The sequence below is a fragment of the Electrophorus electricus genome, chromosome 3, assembly GCF_013358815.1.
Source record: "Electrophorus electricus isolate fEleEle1 chromosome 3, fEleEle1.pri, whole genome shotgun sequence".
Classification (NCBI taxonomy): domain Eukaryota; kingdom Metazoa; phylum Chordata; class Actinopteri; order Gymnotiformes; family Gymnotidae; genus Electrophorus; species Electrophorus electricus.
Genome location: NC_049537.1, coordinates 32,153,272 through 32,172,703, shown reverse-complemented (window position 1 = coordinate 32,172,703; position 19,432 = coordinate 32,153,272). Strand labels below are relative to the sequence as shown.

The window sequence follows — 19,432 nt, the reverse complement described above, 5'->3', positions numbered from 1 at the left end:
TGAACAGCGTTTCACATTCTAGCAGTGCAGCCTGGAGTGTCAGAAGCTGCTGGGCACTCCCAGAAAGAGATGTCCTGACCAGATATAGCTACCAGTGGAGCTTTATGTGGACCTTTACACTACTACTGTTAACAACAACTACAACAGCAATATCAACATCCACATTATCAACAACAACAATAATAGCTTTTCTTTTTTATTATGTTAACACTTTATGTGTCATCTCATATTACAACACACAGAATTGCCACCCCTAAATTTCATTACAAAACATTACACCAGAGCCAAAGTTTCCAGTGATACATTTTATTTGAAACTAGGGCAGTGGTCATATTGAGTAACAACTGCAAAGCATGGTAATATCTGCTGAAGACCTCAGCAAGGGCTCAGCATCTGAAGATCCTTCCCAGCTGAATTTGTGAACCTAACCTTTTTGGGTTCAGAATGAATACAGTCTCAAGGGAAGGTATTTTAGTTAGTGTTCTTGACCAGCTGCTGTTGAAGGCTTTTAATGCATTTCCTCTTAGACTAATGAATAACAACATTTCCCCCCATCAATCATTCACACAACATACATTCTTGCTACAGTTTTGTTTCAACTACCTTAGACCTGTTGTTTCAGTTATTGGATTGTGGAGCTCTGACAACAGCTGAGTTAAAGGAATACCCCAAATACATTTACAAAATGCTTCACATTCCACGAGACCATTCCAAGCATCAGGTACATAGTTGACAGCAGTGATATAGAAAGTCTATGAGACTGTGGTTATCTCTCAGAAGCTCCTCCAGAATTTGGGTTGGGTACACATACACACACACACACACACACACACACACACACACACACACACACACACACATCAGTGCCATTGTTTCTGATTCTCGCATTTGTTACACTTACAACATTTTCCTTACAATACATCAGCTGTTATGGAGCAAAATGTGGCACCACTGCCTTGATTGCATCATAAATGTGTTTTCCTACCATAAACGATATAGATAAATAAATAAAAGAACTTCAAAGGAAACAACAGCATAAATAAGCACAATAATATACAGGTGTGTTTTATGGCCAGTGGATGAGGGCAGAATTATTAGAAGCTGGCTTTTCATTATTACAAGGGATTTTTGCAAGGACAGACATGTAAGAAAGCCACCATATTGCACAAGTATTTCCGTAAGTCTTTACTGTGTACTGATGTAACGTACCCAGAAGGCTTACGGGACTACAGTGTCTTCTTTTCTGAAGACAAAGACTGGTGGATTTGTTGTTCTATAGGAGCGCAATGAAAAGTCCTTCTCTGCCTGTATGTTGACAGATACTACAGTAAAGTTGTTAGTGAGTGGAACCAAAGCATTGTAAACTGTTAATGTATTACTGACAGGCAGTTCCTACAAAGCAGTAGGTAATACTGAAAGTTGATAAGTTTGATACCAACCCTTGGGACCAATTCCAATCTGGAAATTACCAGATATATTGGTTAATCAGACAATCCCCAGTGATTCAGCACAGACAAGCTGGTGTTTCACTATCATTTTACTATGTTCAGTACAGTTTCTGTTGAATTTTAGAAGGTTAGTGGGACTCAATGGTACTTTTTCAAAGTAGTTTACTAAACTTTCAAAGTACCAGAACTGCCTGATTATACTTTCCCTCTGTATGGAAAAGTTTAGTCAGACATGACCATTTTCCCATTAAGTTGACAAATAAAACCCAGTGATTCATGACTGATACACAAGCTGATAATTATTCAGCCTCTGTCCTAAAAACCTGCCTGCCTGACAACTTGCATTGCTGGCCTTTCAAATGTCTTAACATTTATAACAAAACAAAAATATACTTACACATGGAAAATATAAAATTATAAATCCAGTGGTAGAATTACTGTCAGCAGATTGACAACAAAATATTAGCTAGTCTTGCCATACACCAGACTCACAAAGGGCTTTTTGGCCATTAAAAATGTTACACTTTTTTTTTGTTTGATTACACTTTATTGTGATTTTACAATAAGCTTCATATAAACAGTTCTGATAAGCGCATGTAGAGCTTGAAGTGGTGGAATATGACTGACAATAAAAAAGCTTGACCACCAAACGTTTAGCTTTCGACTGAAAATGGCAGTAGTACCATGTTTCAACAGTATAACTCATAAACAAACAAACAATCCAAGGCATTGACGCCAGCGTCATTTATCTTATTTAAATAAATAATGAACTCTTTGTCTAGTGCTCAGTAGACTATTCTGAACACAACTAAACCAAAGTCCAGAAGTCCCTGGTTTCAGGTGTTCTTTCTGAAAGTGGAAAACACTGTAATGTTCAGACGGGCTTGTGTTGGGAAACAGGATTTCTGGGAATATTTCTGCAGGGCAACAGTGAAATATTTTGACAGGAGTGCTAAGACCACAGCCACCATCTCAAGAGCTTCATATAATGCAATACATTTTGAAGTTGATTGTGCCACACATCTACAATATATAAAAAAATACAGTAGAACATTTCAAACATAAACATGAGTCTTATTACTAACACAAAAAGACCCCTATTGCTCATTAGCAACAGGCCTCACCAGACTGTCCCACCTAAAACATCGTAACAAAACATATTTGGACTTCTGAGATGATAAGAGGAACAGGCTTAGTGGTGGACATTCAGAAGAAGAAACCAGCTTCTCCATCATTCGTTCTTTTCTGCTGCTAACTCAAAATCCAACTCATCTCCATTTCCTTGTTAATGTTTGTGGCGTTTTCCTGCAGTATGTCATTCATATCCTGAGAAATTAGTGTAGCAGCTCTGAGTATTTTCATCACTCAGCTTTGAAGCGACTCATGACAAACAACACATCTGTCACAACCCATGTTAAATGAACTGAAGTATAAATATCCATTACACTCTCAAAGACACAGTGGGTTCAGTTCCATTTTTCTTCACAGCATTAGCAGTCATTATTATGAGGGATACTAGCAGGATTACAATAACCAACAGAGTTAATAACACGTTGCTTTGTCAGTCAACATGAGATCGCGGTGTACATACAAAATGGCATGACATGGTCACCATCTAACAGTGTAGTTCTAAATAACAACAAAAAAAGAAAAACGCCTCAAAAGTCCTTCAGTGTTAATGCTTTGACAGGCTGTTTACGGAGTGCCACCAGCCAGTGCTTAATGTCTAGTCTCATCCAGCAGTATCTGGGAGTCGATCCGACACAGTTCCTTGGCAAAAACCTGCTGAAATTTCATCACAAAACTTCACACACACCTGCGGTCTGGGCCTCAGAGATGACCACATGTGGTTTGCACTACAGACTGTGCAGATGCAGTGACACTAAGGTTCAAACCTTGAAGAGCGCCCTCCCTAATCTGCTGTATAAAGAGATTGCGCTCATCCTCGGGGGTCTGGCCATTCTGGGCTCGCACGATGCAGGTGGGTCTGTGGAGGTTCAGCATGTAGACCAGCTGTTGCTTCTGGTTCTTCAGGTCCTCGACCTGGGCCTTCAGCTCAGCATTTATTGATTCCAATTTCTCAGATTCCTACAGGAATGAGAGAAGAGGTCAAAATATCAAAAGAACTTTATTAGGACTGATCTGAAATGTCAACAGATCCTTATTAGGGTTTGGGTTATTAGGACTGTTATTCTGACTGATCTGAAACAACTAGGATCATAAAGAACATGCGGTAATCAACAATATTAAAAAAGAATAATGAATCAGTAAACCATTAATTATAATAATGATTCATTAAACAAGTTAATAATAATAATAATAATAATAATAATGATGATGATGATGATGATGAATCCTTAAAAAGTTAATTATAATAATATTAATGAATCTGTAAGCCAGTTAATTCTAACAAAATTAATGAATCAGTAAAATATTATAATAATAATATAATGAATCCCAAACCCAGTTCCTAATAATACTAATGATTAATCAGTCAGTCCTAACTAAACTAGTCCTACCTTTTGTAAACAGTCTGTTTTCTCTTTCTTCTTGTTCCTGCACTTGGCAGCAGCAATTTTGTTTCTTTCCCTTCGTCTTTTCCTTCTGTCGACCTCTTCAGACGTAAGCTGTAGAAGAGAAACAGTTACTAAGACATGATTAAGGTAAGCTGTAGAAGAGAAACAGTTAGTAAGACATGACTAAGGTAAGCTGTAGAAGAGAAACAGTTACTAAGACATGATTAAGGTAAGCTGTAGAAGAGAAACAGTTAGTAAGACATGATTAAGGTAAGCTGTAGAAGAGAAACAGTTACTAAAACATGATTAAGGTAAGCTGTAGAAGAGAAACAGTTACTAAGACATGATTAAGGTAAGCTGTAGAAGAGAAACAGTTACTAAGACATGATTAAGGTAAGCTGTAGAAGAGAAACAGTTACTAAGACATGATTAAGGTAAGCTGTAGAAGAGAAACAGTTACTAAGACATGATTAAGGTAAGCTGTAGAAGAGAAACAGTTACTAAGACATGATTAAGGTAAGCTGTAGAAGAGAAACAGTTACTAAGACATGATTAAGGTAAGCTGTAGAAGAGAAACAGTTCACTAAGACATGATTAAGGTAAGCTGTAGAAGAGAAACAGTTACTAAGACATGATTAAGGTAAGCTGTAGAAGAGAAACAGTTACTAAGACATGATTAAGGTAAGCTGTAGAAGAGAAACAGTTACTAAGACATGATTAAGGTAAGCTGTAGAAGAGAAACAGTTCACTAAGACATGATTAAGGTAAGCTGTAGAAGAGAAACAGTTACTAAGACATGATTAAGGTAAGCTGTAGAAGAGAAACAGTTCACTAAGACATGATTAAGGTAAGCTGTAGAAGAGAAACTATTAACTAAGACCCTTAAGAGGCAACTTTATTTACTTTAGATTTACTCAAGACACCTGTATAATTTAAATTTCGGTTCACGAATCTGGCTTTTTCAAGCTAATAGGTTTTATAATGAATAGATCAGAAAGCCATTTAAGTATTTTAGAACGGATCTGTTTGTACGTAGGTAAGCAGTCTACTGCATACATTAACCACGTATACAACCGATGCCTTAGGAATCATACCTCTCTCCTGGCTGCCGCGGGGCGCTCGGAGCTGGAGCTACCGTAGTCAGTGCTCGCGGTGTTCATGCCGCTGGACACACGTTTGCTCTGAATCGCGTGTCGCAGCTCCTCTTTGATGAGAGGGCTGAAATGAGTGAAGTCCTCCAGCGTCAAAGAGCCCGGCGGGGACAGGCAAGGGACCAGAGCCGATGCGCTCACTTCTGAAGGACCCACACCCGCACCGGGATGCTGAAGCATCATTCTGAAATCTAAAACATTCATTCAAAATTGGTAGATGGAATCAAGTAACACGTGAGTGTAAAAAAGGGGATTTTATAGGTTTCACAACAAGGCTACTGCGAACTGTATTACCGCGAACAAACAAGCATTCCTAAGCATTAACTCCTCTGGCGTATAACCTACAACATTTACAACAGCTACTCTACATAACTTGAAGGAAAAGTAGCCCTGAATTGTCTACTATCTCGTAGCCACTTGCTTGATTTAGCCCAAGTTTCATAGTTACAGTGGAAACGTGCTGCGGTTCAGGGTTTAAGTCTGATCTGGGTTACGTGAGACTGAGCCTGGTTTGGCTCTGTACGTGCTTGCTTTCGATTGCAAAGATTACACGCGATTTCAGTGTATCGTGACGTTCCGGGCAGGCTTTCCGGAGACTCCGTATTAAAGAATAAACTCACAGTCTCTGTAACACCTAGACATGTCCACATACAGGCTTAAGCCGTAAACTGTAGACGGACAGCGCGCGGTACATATGAGAAGGAACAGCTAGATGATTTAAACAGCGATGGCTACACCAACCCAGCCTACAGCAAACTTCATCACTCACCTTGTCCCGAGCAAAGGCTTGATTAGAGCTCAACCGTGACTACTTCTCCTCGTTAGGGTGTTCTCTCACTCAGCTGGGAAAGTTCCAGTCTTCGCCGGCCCGTTGCATCACCCTGTTTTATAGTAGTAGAGGTAACCCTAACCCTAGAGGTATTCCACTAGCGAGGGGCTGGGCAGGAGTGACGTCAGCCTATTTATAGCCTGAAGTGGAGCTTTGCTTCACGATGATGCAATCAGGCAACCCTGTGCACACACCATAACTGGACAGGCTCTTCCCTTTAACTCCCAGGGAATTTAAGTCGGGCTCTTCCCTTTAACTCCCAGGGAATTTAAGTCGTAACATTTCACACTAATGAGCAAATGAAGGAATACCAGTCTAATGAGTGAAGAATTTTGGTATGCTCTCTGGACGCAGAGTAGTTAGGACACTTAGGTAAGGATTTGTGGCTTAAACATAACCAGTCTAGTTCAACCTCACTACACCTAACACAACATAAAGCCACTCTTAGTTAAACATAGATGTCCTTTATATAGGCTACTGACAAGACAGAAAACAAACAGAACATAAGCAGAAACCTGAAGATGGAGAAATGTTAAGGTAATGTGGATTTCTATGGATCTGTATTTCCTTGCTGTAAGGTACTGTGTAGACATAATGTGTGAATCAATATTTAAAATTCAATATACTTTTAAAGAGGGGCACTGAAAATATTTACTTATATTTACCTATATATATAAAATATATAAAATATTTACTTATATTTACCTATATATTACATATATATATATATATATATATATATATATATATATATATATATATATATATATATATATATATATATATATATATATATATATATATATATATACACACACACACCTATATTTACCTATATATAGCTATAAATACCTATATTTACCTATATATACACCTATATATGCCTATAAAATGAGTCATTTTGTGACTGGACTGCACTGACAAATAGTGTAGTCAGTCTGTTTCCATAAGTTTGTTTTCCATTACTGATACACACAAGGAATGCTTAGACAGCCACAAACTCTGCCTTTTCATTGTTATTGCTTTGTCTGAATCTGATCAGAGGAGTGTACCAAAGAAATAAGAGCTTTAAAAACATTCTCTAAAAGTTCTCCAGAAGATGTGGTGGAAAGCAAGAACTCCAGTAAGTCTGTTTGTGTTTGAGTTGATAGTGTGTGTTTGAGCTGTTTGTTTGAGTTGATAATGTGTGTTTGAGCTCTTTGTGGTTGAGTTGATTTGTGGGGAATGGCCATATGTTGCATTCTTTTGAGGCGCAACTTCCTCGATCTGTTGTGTCGTTACAAACCCTGTATATACTCATGTCGCTCTGGAAATTTCCGGTCCTCTCCCTTAGCCGTTTCAGTGCAGCCACCACTAGCTATAACACTTTAGAAATGTACACACACACACACACTCACACACATAAACACACACAGAGTGTTACCGAGGAACAATCCACAGTAATCAAAACATAGCTTTGTTCATTTTCCAGTTTCCATATCTTGCTGGCTGTGAGGAATGGAAGGGGAGAATTACTATGCCATAAAGCTAACCACTAACATATTATGTTGTGATCTATAATAGTGACCTACAACTTATTTAAAACTTATTTAAGTGTAGTCATAGGTATATTAGTAGTAGTAGTAGTAATAATAATAATAATAATAACTTTTCAGAGCTCAAGGTCACTGACATCAAGGCGTTGGCAGCAAACAATAATGTTTATTTCACAGTTATATAACTATGTAAAATGTTTCCATAAATACCAATTCATCTAAAAACCCATTTTAAATACCTTTATCCCAATTCTTTGGGAAATGTCACATGGTATGCAGTATAACAGTGTTGTGTAAATGATAAATTACCTGAAGGTAAATACTGATGAACAGTCAGTATAGAACCAAACAACTATAGTATAATAATAATAATCAATGCTCATGACAATTCTAATATATATATATATATATATATGTGTGTGTGTGTGTGTGTGTGTGTGTGTGTGTGTGTGTGTGTGTGTGTGTGTGTTATTTTCTTCTTTTGTCTGAATTCTAAAACCATGGGGCAAGTTAACTGTAGAAGTGAATGTTTCTGAATGTTTGTACAGCTCAGTGTTGCAGTATGTGCAGTGTGTCTCTTCTGTAGTCCACTGAGGGGCAGGCAGTAATTGAGTCATGGAGATTGCTCTTCCTTTGTACATACGTATCTCAGACAGGTGGCTAAAGGTCTGGGGCCACGTGTCCTCAAAAAGATACTGAAGCATAAGTACAGCTGTTATTAAGTCAATACTGACCTATTAGCTATTATTACACTGTGAGGTTTTAGGCTTAGCTGTTTCACCTTTCAAAGTGATGATGTTTGGCAGTTATAATTGATCTACACGAACAGCGGCCAGAGGCAGTTAGCCACACTAGCCACCCATTAGCCATCCATTATAACAAACTTTAGCATTTTAGTCATGTTTCTATAATTTGAAAAATGACTAATTTGTGTTTCAAGCTGACACACATAGTTTTCACATTCCTTTATCATACTCTTATCTAACACAGCAGTTTGAATAGTGTAAGCTGTTAAAAGTTACAGTAATAAAAATGCTAATAATTTTCTACTTTTTTCGCACGTTAGAACACACAGGTGATAGGTTATGGTCACATTAATGTTACCTTATGAGTTTTGAAGAGTGCTACGATTAGTGTTCTGTGTTTTCTTTACGAGTCTTTACCTCCAGAGAACACGAACATTTCTAAACAACCATGTCATTATTTACTACTAATCTAGTGTTGCTTTTTTCAGACCAGCCTTTAAAAAATGAATTAAGACTTTTAAAATTAATTAATACAAAAAGGAAAAAGAAAAACAAAGAAAGAAATATTTGAAAAGAGATTATAAATAAAAAAATGAAAAATATATATTTAAAACTATTTTCCAAGAATAGTTGCGAGTCATGAAGTCCACATTCAAAAACGCTTTTAGCTTCCCACTTTCGTTAGTATATAAACCGTCTTACTGACCAAGTAAAATCTGCTTAAATATTCTTCTGGTAAACATGCTCATTTATTATAAGGGGTGTAGTTGCTCCACGGTAGGAGAGCCAGGCAACTTTAAGACTGTACATAAAGTCGCATTGTTTCTTTAAGACAACCGCGTGTGTTATGTCACAGAGGAGCCCACGTCATCCTTTCCGGTAACCGGGCGCTACTCATTCAGCCACATCTCCTCGCGGAGAAGTGGCAACGAATCATCCTCTTTTCCTCAAGATCACGCGACCGAGAGAAAAGGGTATGCAACACAAATGTGGGGATCGATGCTTGATTTGTGCTTTCGGTATGACATACTAGATTCCGGTAAGGCTTGGAGCATGAGTCATCGCTCCGTACTATTGTTACAGGTACTTATCTTTTTACTGAACTGCAAGAACGAGACGAGTAGATGAGCGTCACATATCTTTGGATAGCTACAATCTTTTGATAGTGTCACCCAGGTAATAATGTTTTCGCCAGCTTGCCCACTTTAACCTGGAAAAAGCATAGAAATATAGGCTTAAAATATTACTAATAAAACAACAACAAACTCTGTTCATGCTGTTTATCGTCAACGAAATTGTAAAACTATACTGCTCGTGTTGTCCTGCCAACTGATTTGAAAGGTTTACGTCATCTTTATGTTATGGAGAGTCTTTTCTAGTATAGAATGTAGCCTCTGATCAACATATTTCAATATAAATATACTTTATGTTCAACTTTTCTATGGTCATGTGGTTTGTTTTTAGACGTGTTAAGTCCTACGCGCACTCTCGGCTAAAAAGCAGCTCAATGATAATAAAATCCCCAATGATTCAGCACTTGTGGAACCAAACCGACGCGTCCACCTTAACTCTTTCAGAATGAAGATTGACACGGTGTCTAAATAATAGCTGATAGCTTCCCTCGTACATTTGCACCATGCACATCAACTCTGGTCATAGTTATTAATAAAGTCCCAGTTAAATCAGTACTACCCTCACATCACACTGACCATGGAACAGACACTAACAGACTCTATATTTGTTTACCCAAGTGGGAGCCATAGCGACGGACTCCAACCCAACAGACTTTAATCCCGGGCATGTGGACAGCCAGGACAGCCGCCACTAGGACTCCCAGTCCCTTCACGGGCTCTGACCTCATTTCCTTCTGCAGCAGAGCCCGTATGTTACACTATATCTGTCCTATGTGGACAGGTTCCATTTAGAGGGGCAGAGCAGATCACGACTGTCCCATCACCCACTTACATAGTCTTATATAATTCATACCCACTTTAAATTAGAGCAGCAGTGTACAGAAATTACTGCATTACTGTTGCTATTGTTCTGTTTACAGTATTATGGGTGTGCTAATGCAGTTGTAGGCTAAATTCCTTTTATGACTATGAACTGTTTTTTTAGTTCATTTATGACTATATGAACTGTTCTTCTGCATTAATTCCATATATGGCTATGTGAAATGCTACTTTGGTTCATTGGATCATTTCCTGCAGATGTGAAAGCATCTTGTCTCTGCTTATTTGGTCTTGGTCTGAAACAGAAGTGTGGCTTCAGTGCGTCTGACAGTTTCACTGATATTTCTGTAATGCAAAGTTTTGCAATTCTGCAAAGCCAGCATCTTCCCTGGATAATATCTTTCTCAAAATGGCATACATTCCAGAAAAAGAATTACGTAAGTTCCCCAAATGTTAAATTCAATGTGCCGTATCAGAAATTAAGGGCCTTAGATAGATGTAGATGTAGGAATACATGTAGTGAATAGATCCATTAAATCAATCTGTTTGGACTATCTGATATGCCACATCAGAACAAATACAGTTCAAAAAAAATAAAAAAAATAAATAATAAAAAAAATATATATATATATATATATATATATATATATATATATATATATATATATATATATATATATAGCAATGGACCGAGTCCCGCAGTGTAAGGAGCAGGACGCTCAGTCTCCCTCGACGGTAACAGACGTTTAATGGGAAACACGGAAGACATGGACATTCACATAAATGGGGAAAGAGAAACACATGACGTACGTATACATGTTCAATGACTGACAAAACTGCATGCACCAACATCAGTTTAAATAAACACAAAAAATACACACTAAACCGTCTGCAGGTGTGCGCAGACACCAGAGGCTACAAACACAAACAATTACACTGAGTTCCCACTGCACACGGCCTCTAAAAACAAAATTGAGTAATCATTTGACCAAGATATTGTAGTGGGTCCTTAAACACAGTCAGCACCCATTATAAAGGACTGAATTTTGAAATAAAATATATTACAGGAACATTTTTTTCAAAATAATTATTTCTATAAACACAACCACACACATGTATGGCATTAATTACTATAGTCTGGATACATATTTGTAGAAAGAGCCCCCTGCAACAGTAAAAATACTGATTAAAAATAAATATTAATAAACAAAATGTATTTTGTTCAATTTAAATACATATCTATTTATTTATTTATTTATTTATATGTATCACTGCCTATCACATATCTCGCTTTCTCTGTATATTATATATATATATATATATATATATATATATATATATATATATATATATATATATATATATATATATCAGTTTTATAATAACTGCCGACAGCACTCGGGAGATCGTGTCTAGTCAGAAGAGCCCTGTGTCTGCACACATGCTGATATCCGGCTTCATGCAGAATTGATACACTGAGCAGGAAGCTGATGAAATCCATTCTCCAATCAGCTTACTCAAGTGAGATGACTTCATCTAACCTAGCTGTGGTGTGACTGCGGTGTGCGTCATTCCACTGGGGGATAAACAGTTAACAGTAATCCTTTGAGGATGGCCAACCAGCAGCCATGATGACAGAACACATGGAGAGCGTGTCTGCAAGCTGCTATAGCACAGGAACAGACTGTCTCTACTCAGTGAAATAACTGAACCAAACAACAGGACTCAACCACAGCAAGTGTGCCATCACATTATGTTTAAGTCACAAACAATTCTGTTTCAATTTGGATATTGCTTGTTTTTTCTCTCTCTCTCTCTCTCTCTCTCTCTCTCTCTCTCTCTCTCTCTCTCTCTCTCTCTCTCTCTATATATATATATATATATATATATATATATATATATATGTGTGTGTGTGTGTGTGTGTGTGTGTGTGTGTGTGTGTGATATATATGATAGTGATAAATATAGAAATAAATATGTGCTAAAATTAAACAAAAATGCATTTTGTTTATTCATTAAAAAAAATTACTAAGTATTTTTCCTGTTACAGTTATTGCATCTAGACTAGTATTTCATGGCATACATAAACAACAGCACCAACCTGCATAACAAATTTGTTCAACATGATGTGAATAGCATGAATTTGGGCACACATATCAAATATGTAGATTCCTCCACTTAGATTCTTCAACATATTTTCATAGGATGTGAAGATGTTTCAGAATGTTTGGTTGTTCTTATGAAGTTCATAGATAACACCAACTTATTATAATAATGCGATATGTTAGAAACTGAGAATTACCTGTATGTACTCAAAGAAGATTAGCTGAGTATGTTGATTATGTAGATTGTGATATTCCACTGTTTCATGACCATGTGACAATAAGACAGGCTGATCCTTGGCCCAGGATCATTACACTGTCCTGTAACAGCAGAGCACTTGACATTTAATACAGGTGCATTTGCATGAGTCATCATTACAAAATCTGATATTCACTTACCTCTGGCTACACCAGACTGGCTTAAATAATTAGGGTACAAACCAAGAGAACAATTCTTCATCAATAGTATTTAATTGAAGTAGGGGTATACCAAGTTTGAAAGATATATATTAATTCTCGAGGATAGTGCACATCTAAATATGAACAATGTCTATAATGCCTAAACATGAATAATTATGTTTAGAATTTCACTATAAAATGCCTGGTACAAACTATTTCTAGTACACAGAACACAATGCTACCGTTTTGTTCCTCTGAAAGGCCTTTTTCAACTTTAACTATCAAAATGATATGGTCTATAGAGTAGCAATGAAATGAAACATGGTTACTGCCATATAAAAAAAAAACCCTGCATAGTTATTTCAGCTAAGTGTGGTGTGTCATGTGCAAACAGAATAAATGTGATGCAATGCCCTCATTGTGATTGCAATGCAATTTCTATAAACAGTTTCGGGAAAAAGGTTATAGGGCAATTTCACAGACTTGGATCATGTGACAAAGGGGAATTTCCTGTTTGTTCGAGCAAAACAAAGCCAGTAGTCAGTGCAAGTCATGTGACTGTGCTTTCACAGGGGAAAACACACTTGCTTGAACTGCCTGTTTATGTCTGACTCAAAACACAGTCACCATCAGGAGCACTGCAGTTTCTGACATTTGACACGTTCCTGCTGAGTCATGTTTTGATAAATTTTTAGTGTCACCTGACACTCAGAAGTCAGTGGGTGTAAACAGACTATTTATATAACTGCTTTGTACATGCATATCACCCTGAAGCTTGTGAAACTCTTACTCTGCCATAACTAAGGCATGCCTGCATGTCTAAGTATGTCTCCTTTTGTTTCACGTTTCCATTCATGTGATAATGACGACATAAATCACCGCTGACCTACAACATGTCATTCCTCTGTGTGGGTGACCTCTACCTCTCACTTCATCGTTATCATACAGGACTGGAGATGCTGTTTCAGTCATTACAGGTAGATGGATGTTTTACAACACAGCCAACGTAAATATTGGTATTAAGTACAGGTAAACTCTGTTGGGTTGGAAGCAGTCTGACTCACATATATTCCCATTTTGAACAGTAATACAACAATTTTTGTCATGTGTTTATTATAGAAAAGTAAATTGATTATACTGTTGTCATGACTGTTGGTAGATATTCTATAAATATAGAATATTATATTCTATAAAGTTTATGTATTATTCATTTACATATTTTACATACTCTTGCATCCATAATTTTATGCTTTTATTTACTTATTTATCTGTATGTTTATTTTGTTTTTTACAGTAATTTATTCTAAAATAAATATTTTTAAAATAGCTTATTCTGCAGTTTTTAAGAAAATATAGAGGAACAAATGCATTTACAATATATTAAGAGGCCATATCTGTTCTTGGTCAAAATCAGATTACTCATAACAAGCCCATTAAATGCTGTCACAGAGGTGCAAGGTCTCCACCAGAGTCCATCCACTGACATCAGAGTACGAAGGTCCCAGGAGCAGAAATGACTGTAAAATCTCTGACAGTCTGTGGCACTCAGACGTTTCACAGGCAAAAAGGTAAACAGGGAGAAAACGGGTATGAGTCCAAAACACACGAGGTAAGTACAAGGGTTAAACAACTTGGAAAAGATAGACAAATGCTAAGCTAGACTTAGAAAAATAGCAAAAGGTAAGTATTTATAGACAGACACAATGGAATATACTAGACACAGGTGTAATTCATAATCAGAGGATTGGAAATGGACAAGAGGATTCTAGGGAATGTAGTTCAGTGAAGGCAGGTTGGAAGCTGCAGACATGTTGTAATTTCTGTAGCAGTTATAACAAATCCATCAAGTTGGATATATGTACTGGAATCACATTAATAGGCAGAAACCAAATCTATAATTACATTTAAATGTACATTTACAGCATTTAGCAGACGCTCTTATCCAGAGTGACTTACAAAAGTACTTTGTCATTTCCTCATAGAATGCATCCTAGTACAGTACAGCAGGTTAAAGTCCAATATACCAATGAACTAGAATACTGTAGAAATACAGGGATCAATGCTGATGCCTAGAAGTACAAAATACATAAAGTCTATCTTAAACAATGATACGTGTAATAAACAATAATTACTAGAGTTTGTTAGACAACATCAGTGTAATAAACAATACCCTACAGTAACTACATAATAAAAACTAGTTTCAGTTAATCAACATAGGAACAGGGTCAGTGGTAATTTAAATATTCCACAAATAGATGGCTCTTCAGTCTGCATTTGAAGACTGCAAGGGACTCTAATGTCTGGACAGCAGATAATTTATAATTATAAACCAATATGCAGTCATCTACACTCCAGAACATATGATTTAAATTTAGCAATGTCAGAAAGTCAGAATGTCATAATTAAAAGAACAACCCAGTTAAAAACCAAAAATGAAAATTTGAAAATGTTACCCCAAATATAGTTAATCTGCAAGAAATGTTTTATGGCCAAGTTTTGTTTCTGTAGTTATGTAGTGAAGCTTGGAGAATAATGCCTCTACCACTAAAGGAAACGTCTGCCAAATGTGACGTGCAGGCTGAAATCTTCACACTTCTCAGTAACAGACAGACTTGCTTTCTGAGAATGTATGACATACTGCTATGTTATTTATATGAGCATTGGCACTCCAGTACAATACTAAAGAAGTCACGTTTCTGCTTGGCTCCATTTCCTCTGAGCATCTGCTGTGTCTGCACATTGCTTCTGCATGAGCCTCTTTGGCCCAGAGGGGATATGTCACCCAGAACAGTTCTTTTGATTTGAGTCTTTTCTCTGATGCTTTAGCTGTGCACTGCTGTCCTTTCTCTGAGGTGCTGTTAGGGCCCTGAATGGGTGGGCTGTTGTGTGGGTCCAGAACAGCCACCGCTGTGCTGGGATGTGTGTCTCGGCCCACTGAATCACTGAGCAGTGAAGAGTTTCCCAGGAAGAGCAAAGCCTTTTCATTAACAATCCCAGGTCCAATACTGTGACGCTTGTCACGTTCCTTCACCCAGTGCTCCTGCTCCTGAAACACTTTTCTCTCACTTTATTAAAAAGTGTAATTCTCATTTGTTAAGAACTATTTAAGAACTAGGGCTGAACAATGTCAATATCTAAAAGAAATTGTTCTGACCAATATTTGAATTGCAATTTAAGTTTCATTTATGATCAATAATTTAAGATCCAAGTGTGTAATTATGGTCCACATATCAAACACATATCAATTACAATCTCCATATTCAGTAAAACCACGTTCCTATCTCAATAGAGTCTGCTGCTTCTATTATTCTTTTAGGAACAGAAGCACAAGCTAAGCTTTGTGACTATAATTTAATGCAGAGTAAACACTTAATACAAAGTAATAACCTTAAACAGAAACACAAGATCTCTAACAAAATGTTTGTTGTAAAATGGTATTTTTCTTTAGTTGGTGGTCAAGTAGGTAAACTAGTACATTTACATTTACATTTGGCAGATGCTCTTATCCAGAGCAACTTACAAAAGTGCTTTGTCATTTCCTTATAGATACATCCTAGTACAGTACAGTAGGTTAGAGTCCAAGATACCAATGAACTAGAATATTGTAGAATACAGGGATCGGTGCTGATGCCTTGAAATGCAAAACACATATAAGCTCTATAACAGACAACAATCAGCGCAATAAACAATAAGTAGTAGAGTTTCAGTTAGTCAACATAGGAGCAAGGTCAGTGGTCATTTAAATATTCCACCAATAGGCGGGTCTTCAGTCTGCGTTTGAAGACTGCAAGTTCATTCCACCATCTGGGAGCAGGATAGAGAATAGTTTCCATGCTTGTCTTGCATGAGACTCGAAGCATGGTGTTTCAAGCTGAGCTGTACTTGAGGTTAGGAGTACTCTAGGTACAAATAGAGCTTTGTCAAGTATAACTGCATATGACCTTAAGATGAGTTCATGACCACTACTTCAGTTAAGATTGGTCATGGTCAAAGTAGCAAAATGGATGATCTTGTGCAAAAGAAGGGTGGCAAAGGGCAAATAATTGGTAATATTTGACACTTGGTGATATAAATTAAACTTTTATCTATAGTTGAAACACATCTAATTATTTTCATGCAGTGTAAACACACCAAAATAATATATTTTTAATCACACTACTTTTATATGTGATCCTCAATTGGATACATATTTGATCTCTGGCACTGTGTACCCAGTATGAATTTAAAGGGCTGCTATCATAGGGAAACTGAATTTCCCTTGCTTTAGTTAAACAAAGATTTTTGAAGTAATATGTAAATACTATTAAAGTTTCAGAATGCACCATACAATCCCTAGTTCATAAACTCCATGTATGGAATGTAAGATGTCATGACAACAAGCTCATTTACATATTTATTCCCCTTCAACCTATAGCACTTTGGCCCCACCTACTAACTGTCAGGCAGGTTGCAGCCCAGTGCTTTTTGAATGAGGCACAATTCAGGATAGCCAATCTATCTTATATCCATCTTAAAGGTACAGTAACAGACTGTAACAGTTTAATTATAAGGGATAATGATAATGTAAAAAATGTAAAAAAAAATTACATTTGAAAATGTCATGGTGTCCTCGGTAACCAGTAGGAGGTACACGCCCGTTCACTCACTCACTCACACACGCCAATGCGCACACACACACACACACACACACACACACACACACACACACACACACACGGAGCACCTGCTGTCATGATTGGCCCCTCCTAGCGTCCCTGTCTCTATGGTTTCCCTGTCTTGTGTCTTTGTTTTGCTTTACTTTCTTGTTGAGGTTCCATTCCTTAGTTTCGTTTTCTCCACGTCTCATGAGTTGCACCTGTGACTTGTTTAGTGTGCATTAGACCATGTATTTAATCCCTGTGTTTGTGTAGTCTTGTTGTTGGTCATTGTTCATTCATGCCTTGTTTGTGTTATTCCTAGCCCCTGTTTGTCATCGTGTGTTTTGTGTCCTTTTGGTTAGCGATGTATTTTCAGACTCTACGTGTAGGATCTATGACCCTGGATTGTTCAAACGATTATGACTCTGGATTTGCCCATAATAAAACCCGCTCTTCTCTGCATATTCGTCAGCCTCCTAATCACTCACTATTACAGAATAACCAACCTACTAAGGACACAGTAAGAGAGCGAGACACAGCACCACCAAGCCAGAGAATGTAAATCCCAAGCATTGTGGGTACACAGGTCCCTTGTGGCAAGACTACGACAAGATCCCAGGTAAGCGCCATCAGTCTGCCTATCTTGACCAACGTGGCAGGGGGGAGCGTTCTGCAGCACAAAACATGAGTATTTCCATTTCACGGTTCTCGTGTGTTCTCAAGCGCAGTTGCGAGCTACCCACAGCCCGTATGAGCTTTGGGATCCGACGAAAGGGTTCTGTATCTGTGTTCCTCCAGGGTCACCCCACCTGTACCAGTGGCTGTCCTACAAGCCATCCTTCCAGTTCCCATTCCTGGCATAGTAGATGCCACTCAGCTGTCCCTGTGCCCCCGGACCCTGGACCTCCCGGACCCGCCAGCTGCTTCTGCTGCCCTGTTGTTGTTTTTGCCTGGGTTTGTTTTTACCCCTGTTGTGTTGTCCGCACCCATTCCGGTGCCCGTGTCTGTTTTTGTTCCTGTCCTGTTGTCCTTGGCCTGGTCTGTGTTGTGTTGCTGTTATCCTCGTCCTTTTGTGCGTCTGGTCTTCCCTTGTTGTTTGTCGCCTTTTGTTGTGTCTCTTCATCCTCCCTGCCAGCCTCTTTGTCATCCTCAGTCTTCTGTCCAGTGTTCTGTTCCTGCTTCCGCTTCTGCGTCTGTTCCTAGTTCGTGTGCTGTTCTGTCTGCTCCTGCTCTCTTGGTTTCTGTGTCTGTTCTTGCATCTGTTCCCTTATTTGCTCTTGTTGAGTCTCCAGTGCTGTGTGCTTTTGGGGGGGGGGGGGGGGGGGGGAAGTACTGTCATGATTGGCCCCTCCTAGCGTCCCTGTCTCTATGGTTTCCCTGTCTCGTGTTTTTGTTTACTTTCTTGTTGAGGTTCTATTCCTTAGCTTCGTTTTCTCCACCTCTCATGAGTTGCACCTGTGACTTGTTTAGTGTGCTTTAGACCATGTATTTAATCCCTGTGTTTGTGCAGTCTTGTTGCTGGTCATTGTTCATTCATGTCTTGTTTGTGTTATGTAGCTGATGTCATGTACATAGTCTTCATTTGGTCTAGTCACTGTTGTGATTCCTAGCCTCTGTGCAAATTCCTAACCCCTGTTTGTCATCGTGTGATTTTTGTCCTTTTGGTAAGGATGTATTCTGAGACTCTATGTGCTGGCTCTGTGACCCTGGACTGTTCAAACGATTACAACTCTGGACTTGCCCATAATAAAACTCGCTCTCTCAGCGAATACGGCCGCCTCTTAACTGTTCATCGTTACACCTGTCCCACTCCCAATCACATGATGACTGATTCTGTGCAACTGTTTCCTGTTTATTTGTCTTTTTATTTAAGCCTGTAGGTTCTTTCCTCCAGAGCTGTGCATGTCTAGCTGTGCTGAGCTACGACAGCTACTGCATCTCCTCTACTCAAGTTGGGACAGTTCCTGCTGTTTTGGGTTTGTTTTTCCTTTTGCTTACATCTGTGTTTAATGTTGCTATGGAGGAAAAAACTTCCCAGAACCGCACACCTCTCAGTCCCTCTGTGCCACAGGAACATAAAGCCACCTAAAAGTTGTAAAAGAACATCAAGGAAAAAT

The 19,432-nt window shown here is 38.1% G+C and overlaps 1 protein-coding gene and 2 long non-coding RNA genes across 5 annotated transcripts; 2 read left to right on the top strand and 1 right to left on the bottom strand.

Annotated features, from left to right (window-relative positions):
* Positions 1 to 1,987: 1,987 nt before the first annotated feature.
* atf3 (activating transcription factor 3) lies at positions 1,988 to 6,043 on the bottom strand. Its single transcript, XM_027022843.2, has 4 exons — positions 5,885 to 6,043; positions 5,059 to 5,306; positions 3,968 to 4,075; positions 1,988 to 3,536 (listed from the first exon to the last, which is right to left on the bottom strand). Exons 2-4 carry the CDS (start codon positions 5,296 to 5,298, stop codon positions 3,279 to 3,281), a joined length of 606 nt encoding a protein of 201 aa, XP_026878644.1. The 5' UTR covers positions 5,299 to 5,306; positions 5,885 to 6,043; the 3' UTR covers positions 1,988 to 3,278.
* A 264-nt stretch (positions 6,044 to 6,307) lies between these two features.
* On the top strand, positions 6,308 to 18,604 carry LOC113585382. Of its 2 annotated transcripts, XR_004775834.1 has the most exons (5): positions 6,308 to 6,481; positions 13,627 to 13,655; positions 14,093 to 14,246; positions 17,812 to 17,934; positions 18,114 to 18,604. It is a non-coding gene; the product is annotated as an uncharacterized LOC113585382 (long non-coding RNA). The 2 variants fall into 2 exon arrangements; XR_004775833.1 differs by lacking the exon at positions 6,308 to 6,481 and having other exon boundaries at positions 13,523 to 13,655; positions 14,128 to 14,246.
* LOC118241070 lies at positions 9,117 to 11,978 on the top strand. Of its 2 annotated transcripts, XR_004775832.1 has the most exons (4): positions 9,117 to 9,401; positions 9,977 to 10,614; positions 10,860 to 10,983; positions 11,690 to 11,978. It is a non-coding gene; the product is annotated as an uncharacterized LOC118241070 (long non-coding RNA). The 2 variants fall into 2 exon arrangements; XR_004775831.1 differs by lacking the exon at positions 11,690 to 11,978 and having other exon boundaries at positions 10,860 to 11,335.
* Positions 18,605 to 19,432: the final 828 nt, after the last annotated feature.